The sequence below is a fragment of the Molossus molossus genome, unplaced genomic scaffold (assembly GCF_014108415.1).
Source record: "Molossus molossus isolate mMolMol1 unplaced genomic scaffold, mMolMol1.p scaffold_m16_p_5, whole genome shotgun sequence".
NCBI lineage: Eukaryota > Metazoa > Chordata > Mammalia > Chiroptera > Molossidae > Molossus > Molossus molossus.
The window spans coordinates 56,678,620-56,685,687 of NW_023425388.1; the positions used below are offsets into that span (position 1 = coordinate 56,678,620).

The 7,068-nt window shown below is 39.0% G+C and overlaps 1 protein-coding gene across 1 annotated transcript in view; it reads right to left on the bottom strand.

The window, feature by feature from the left end:
- The window catches only part of ATP13A5 (ATPase 13A5), a 108,778-nt gene that overhangs the window by 38,845 nt on the left and 62,865 nt on the right, over positions 1–7,068 (bottom strand). Inside the window, exons 15-17 of the mRNA XM_036243240.1 lie at positions 6,012–6,098; positions 5,232–5,388; positions 4,184–4,301 (exon numbers count right to left, since the gene is read on the bottom strand). Of these exons, the coding sequence (XP_036099133.1) occupies positions 4,184–4,301; positions 5,232–5,388; positions 6,012–6,098 (362 nt within the window). The remainder of the gene's footprint in view (positions 1–4,183; positions 4,302–5,231; positions 5,389–6,011; positions 6,099–7,068) is intronic.

Genomic DNA, 7,068 nt, shown 5'->3' on the forward strand with positions numbered 1-7,068 from the left:
GCCACAGCAATCAGACAGGAAGAAAAAATAAAAGGGATCCAAATTGGAAAGGAAGAAGTGAAACTGTCATTATTCGCAGATGACATGATACTATATTTAGAAAACCCCAAAGACTCCATCAAAAATTTACTAGACTAAATAAATGAATTTGGCAAAGTAGCAGGATACAAAATTAACATCAAGAAATCGATGGCGTTCTTATACACCACTGATGAACTCACAGAAAGAGAAACAAAAAAAATCCCATTTACCATCATGGCAAAAAAAAATAAAGATGCCTAGGAATACACTTAACCAAAGGAATAAATAACCTATTTGCAGAAAACTACAGGTCATTGAAAAAAGAAATAGAGGAAGATATAAAAAAGTGGAAGCATATACCTTGTTCATGGATTAGAAGAATCAACATCATTAAAATGTCCATACTACCCAAAGCAATCTATAGATTCAATGCAATCCCCATAAAAATACCAACGACATACTTCAAAGAACTAGAACAAATACTTCAAACGTTCATATGGAACCAAAAAATACCTCAAATAGCCACAGCAATCTGGAAAAAGAAGAACAAAGTTGGAGGAATCACATTACCATATTTCAGGTTATACTACAAAGCCACTGTAATCAAAACAGCCTGGTACTGGCACAAGAACAGGCATATAGACCAATGGAACAGAACAGGGAACCCAGAAATGGACTCAAGGCAATATGCTCAATTAATATTTGACAAAGGTGGCAAGAGCATACAGGAAGTAAAGACAGCCTCTTTAATAAATGGTGCTGGGAAAATTGGACAGCTACATGTAAAAAAATGAAACTAGACCATAAACTTACACCATACATATGCAAGTTTGAGTAAATTCATTTGATTAAAGACTTAAATGTGACTCATGAATCCATAAAAATCCTAGAAGAAAACGCAGGCAACAAAATTTCAGACATCATACACAACAGAATTTTCACTGATACATCACCTAAGGCAATAGAAACAAAGAAGAAAATGAACACATAGGACTACATGAAACTCAAAAGCTTCTGCACAGCAAAAGAAACAACCAACAGAATGGAAAGGCAACCCACTGTATGGGAGAACATCACTGCCAATGATATATCAGATAAGGTATTAATTTCCAATATATAGAGAGTGCTCATACAACAAAAGGAAAACAAAGAACCCAATTACAAAATGGGCAGAAGAACTAAACAGACACCTCTCCAAACAGGACATACAAATGGCTAAGAGACATATGAGAAAATGCTCAACATCACTAATCATCAGAGAGATGCAAATTAAAACAACAATGAGGTATCACCTCACACCTGTCAGAACGACCACCATCAACAAATCATCAAACAGCAAGTGTTGGCGAGGGTGTGGAGAAAAGGGGACTCTAGTACACTGCTGGTGGGAATGCAGATTGGTGCAGCCACTATGGAAAACAATATGGTGTTACCTCAAAAAGTTAAAAATTGAACTTCCATTTGACCCAGTGATCCCACTTCTAGGACTATATCCTAAGAAGCCGGAAACACCAATCAGAAAGAATATATGTACCCCCATGCTTGTAGCAGCACTATTTACAATAGCTAAGATCTGGGAACAGCCCAAATGTGTAGATGAATGGAAAAAAAGCAGTGGTACATATACACAATGGAGTACTATGCAGCTGTAAGAAAGAAAGATCTCTTATCCTTTAGGATGACATGGAGGGATCTGGAAAGTATTATCCTAAGCGAAACAAGCCAAACAGAGAAAGACAAGTATCATATGATCTCACTTATTTGTGGAATGTAATGAACATAACATTACATTAGTATGAGGAATGGGGTAGTCCCAGAGATGTGGAAGTGGGGTACAGACTGACAATCCCCAGAAGAGGGCGTGGTGGGGGAGAAAGAAACCACAGAACTTATATGCATGTGTACACGAACAATGGACATGGACAACAAAGCTGGGGACAGGGCGGGGTGGGTGGGGGAGCGGGAATCAGTGGGGAGAAAAGGAGAAACATCTATAACAAAAATAAATAATTTTTAAAAAAAAGTCCATTCAGTAAGTAACTACTTTATTTTAGATCTTATACTGGGCACTTTGGTGAATATTCAAATAAACAGATATAAATCCTGCCTTAGTGATCTCAGAAAATAGCACAAAGAAAAATGAACCTTAATACAGAACTTGTTAAAACCCCACCATTTAACTTCATGAATTTCCATTATAAATTGGATTACTATTTCCTCATTAACTAGAACTAAAAAAAAAAATCCAAAAATCTTCTCACCAATGTATTCCGGTTTTCATCTCTATTTTATAACTCTTTCTCCTCTTTACTGTTTCATGCCCTTTGGCTCTTTGTGACTCTACATTTCCAGAAAAAGCCCATACCAGGGCCCTTGTGTCTGCTATTCCTACTGCCTGCAAAATTTTCCTCTGGATATCTGCCTGCCTTCTCCCTTACTTCACTCAAATCTCTGTTCAAGGTCACCTCCCCAGCGGACCTCCTTGATCACTCATGTGAAATGGTATCTCCTGTCATTTTTGTAAAATCCTCTCCACCTGCTTTATTTTTTCTTTCAGCACATTTATCACTATTTGACAATATTGTATAGATATGCTTTATTATCTATTTCCCCCGTTAGGATTTAAGCACATGAGGGCAAGGATTTATTTTATTCATTTCTGAGTCCTCAGGGCCTCAAAGAGCATCTCACACAGTAGTGCTCAATAGAACGTTTCTAAACCAGTGAAAGGGGAGATCTTGATAAAAGACTCTTCCGTTTTTTTTAGCTTGGGTTTTGTTGGTTTTTTCTAAGTCATCTCGTAAAACTCTTCTACTTCCTTTTCGGGAGGCAGGTTTTTTTTTAAGATTTTTAATTTTCGAATTGGAAAACGTTGCTAAATATAATTTGATTCTAAAAAATATCAAAACCCTATTCCTTTATCCTGTCTGAAAATAGTACATACATCCAAGAAGCATAATATACTCCTGGTATTCTCTTGGAAAACCTGAGATGGTTAGAAATCGGGCACACTTTCCCCTCATATTTTTATTGTGGTAAATTTACAGTAAAGTCTATCTCACTGGTGGCTTTTAAATAAGAACATCACAGCTGCATTTGTGTGCGGCAGCTGGGGGGTGGCTACATTCCATGTCAAGTCACATAAATCTTCCCTTCACACATGATCTTAATGTTCGTTATTAAAATTTGTGTCTTGAAAAATTATAAAATCCAGTGTGTGAGGGGTCTTTATGCTTGCTCAAGAATAACTAACACCTTGAATGTTAAATCTGAGCGTGCCATTCATATATTTCAAAATGAACTTTGTGCTTCTATTTGGAAGATTAAAATGTGGTGGCTGAAAGGCTCCTGAGAGACCATCCAATTCTACATTTTATGGATAGGGGAAATTGTCACTGTCAGAAAGGGACACTAATTGCTGATTATATTAGAGTAGATGGACTTATGTTATAAATACTAACATTGAAGCAAGAATGCCCATATCTTTTGCAGGGGAGCTAATTTTACATAAAAGTATATCTCTATCAGCAACACAAAATCAAAAATAAAGTGATGCATAGATGATTCGTTATTCAACTTTTCACAGTATTTCTCTATTTCTTCGTCATAGACAATTCCAAAACAGCCTTTAAAAATTGAGAAACATTAAAAGAAAAAAGAACCTATGATTATCCCTTAATGATGATAATTCATCCCCTTAATGTAATTAAGGATACTGAATTCTAATCCATATAAGGAACTCATTTTGCACTCACGACATCTCCACATCTGAGAGAGGTATATTACTGAGCCCTGAAAGAAGCCAAATCTAAAAGGATTTTGGAGGGCTTTCAAGTGCCAACTGTCTCCTTCCCCCAACTCCTTTGTATGTAGCCCCACATGTAAGACACGAAGAAGTGTTGGTCATTTCTGGTGGGATGATGGAATTCAGGGCAGAGAGAACTCACTAGCATTTCAACCACCATCCTTATTCTGCCACTAACCAGTATCATGACCTAATTGAGTCCTCCCAGTATGGCTCACAGTTGCCATCTCTGAGTCAGGGGACTGAATGATATTGAGTCTTCATCTCGAAGTTTTCTTAATGATCTGAGCTATCCACCCATCCATCTTCAGGACTCCTTCACTTCACCCATGCAGAGCCAATTTCTGAGTTTCTTACCTAGATAAACTCTCCACTTCCGAAAGCTTCCCCATGCTCAAGGCCTTGTGGGCAAGGGCAATGACACGGAAGCCTTGCATTGTGTGACTCCTCAGCTCCTGTGGGAAATTCCTGGGCACTGCCGGGAGGGAAAAGGGAGGCAAACGTAAAGTCACACTGAAGGTCACAAAAACACAAGAAAAGCAAAGTATAGGTCATCAGTCTGTAAAGGATAGAGTTAGTGGGAGCTATAAAGATCAAAGCCAGAAATAAGGGGGCACTTCTAAGGTACAAAAGACTCCAAGTCGAGGGAGAAGTTAAAGCAATCATTGCCAAATCAAAAATTCTGTGTACAAGTTGATGGATATCAGCAATCACAAGGAGAATATAGATGAAAATCAAAAGAAAAAGGCCAATTTTAACCAAATGAACTCATTTGAATGCAACAGTATTCTTATAAATCTGGGCTGCTGCTTAGAGGGTGTATATGTTTATACGATTAAGAAACAATACAAATCAGCTCAAAATCTGCCCAGAAAGATGAAATTATGGTGAAAATGATCAATTACCTTGGTCTAATACCATCTAATTTACTATAATCACCTTTTTTTTTTCTAAAAGATTTATCTTTTCTACATTCTCCTTCCATCAATATTTCTGAGGCCCCCTAAGTGGTGCCAGCCCCCCAGGAGGTGATGGAGCACCCCTTCTGTAGACTTGGTCTCATGTCCCTACCTGTCCTGTTGATTCCCTGTTTGGAATGCACTGTCTACCCACCCTGGTCCTCTGAGCCCTGTGTAGCTTCTTATTCTGGCTCCTGATGCTTGCTTGGCCTCTCCTTCCTTGATATCCCATTGTGGTTGGGCTTTTCTGGTTGGACAAGAGCTGGGTATTTACTCTCTGCTTCTTTGTCTTGAAATGACTGTGTCTGCCTCAACGCTACTGGTCCCATTTCCTACCCACCAAGAAAACAACCACCTCCATATTTATTGACTTACGCTTGTTGGCTTTATGTGTTTGGACTTTTAAAACACATCCACTCCTGAAGAAGAAATGTGTCCGTTAGTACCTGTTTCAGACCTGCAGAACTTGGCCAACATCTCAGGGGCACCCTTCATGTAGACGTGGAAGTGATCCTCCCCTGCCAGCTGAGCCACCACGGACATCCTCTGCAGGCTCGATGAGAATGGGAACTGGCGCAAGATGGTGATGGCGTCCACCGGGCTCTGAGAGGGGACCGAGACAGGGGCGTTCAAGCACCTTTTATGTGAGATTTAGCAGGTGCGTGCCAACAAATAGGGTTTCCTCTGCAATGAGCTCAGGGACATCATGAAGAGATACACTTGTCACAACACTGGTATTTTGCTGGCTGCCTCGAAGGCAATTTCCTCATCAAGTTGTCTGGTCTGCAAGGCCCTTCCTTTGGCTGCCTATAGTGCACAGGTCACCCCTCCCTTGTGGTGCTTCTCTCTCCCAGAAACAGTATTCACTCCCACCTCTGGACTCCTATCTTCAGCCTTTATTACAGCATTTGGCACATTGTATTACACTTATTGTACCTCTACTAATTTTTCTACTAGCCCATGTGCTCCTCCAACAGAAAGCCCAACATGTCCAACTTTGAAGTCACTCTGTCCTTTAGCACCTAGCACAGTGCTCTAGCATATATTTGTACTCAGGGAGTGTTGAAAACATTTATGGATAAATTCAGGAATAAGAGAATGAGCAAACCAAGTATGGACACTGTTTGGATAAGACAAAACAATAGGAATACAAAGATGTGAAATTCAGCGGAGTTTCATCAGTTTTAAGGGGAAAGAACTACATGATTTAAAGAAGCAAATCATACCCGACTGGCTTTCGGTCCTGGTTTTATTATTATATTGGAGTCTGACGTTCTAAATTTGCAGCATTCTACATTGCAATCTTCCATTATCTGTTGTAAAATAAAAACATTCATAAGATTCCTCAGGGAAAAATAACAAGAAAGAAACTTCTCTCATTTGCATAGCACTTTAATCTTTTCAAAGCCCTTCTCACATACTTTCTCTTCTAGGCCAATTATCTTAATACACACTTGTCAAATTTCTGTTGTGCTGATTTACATTAAAGGGTCTTTTTGTAGAGTGTCAAAAAGCCAGAAATATTGTGACTGCATTTTAAGTAGTAGCTGATGGAAGAAGGGTGAGCTGCAGGCCGATGGCTCTTCCGAAATGGTATGTCTAGTCATTGAAGGAGGGTTTAAGTGGAGATTTACTCTTCAATAGAGCTGAGCACATTAACTCTCAGATGAGCTAGGATTGGGTCTTGAGACAAACATGGGACTATTTCTGATGCTATATCTATGTTCCTTAGCCTGACTGGTTAGCGAAAGAGTTAGCAAGATTGCCGCCAGAAAATTAGAAAGCATACTTTAAAACGGTGTGCATTTTTTGGATATTATAGCAATATAAGTCATAGCATCTGAGAAACTAATATTCACCTGATATATGGGAAATGTGGTCAGATATACACATAATGAAGGTCAGGAAATAGAAGACAACAGTTGGTTTTTGCTCTACCACTCTCGTCTGTTTAACCTTGGAAATATCCGTTCATCTTTCTAGATCTCAGTTTCTTCTGAAAAATAGCCTACCATCCCTTAGTGCTAAAATCCTTACAATCTATAAGGACATAGTCCTTCCCCTTTATGTGTAGTGAAAGGTTCCTGACTACCATAGATGATGAACTCAAGGCTGCTCCTCACCCAGCTTTAAACGCGATGAATATTATTGCACTTTTATGCTTTGTTTGGGGTGGATAGAACTCTTCTTATAAACAGTTCTTACAGAACCAATACTAAAGATGTATATTTCCACACAAGACCCTAACTCATCTGTCTTTGTGAAGATAGTCAGCCCTTTGCT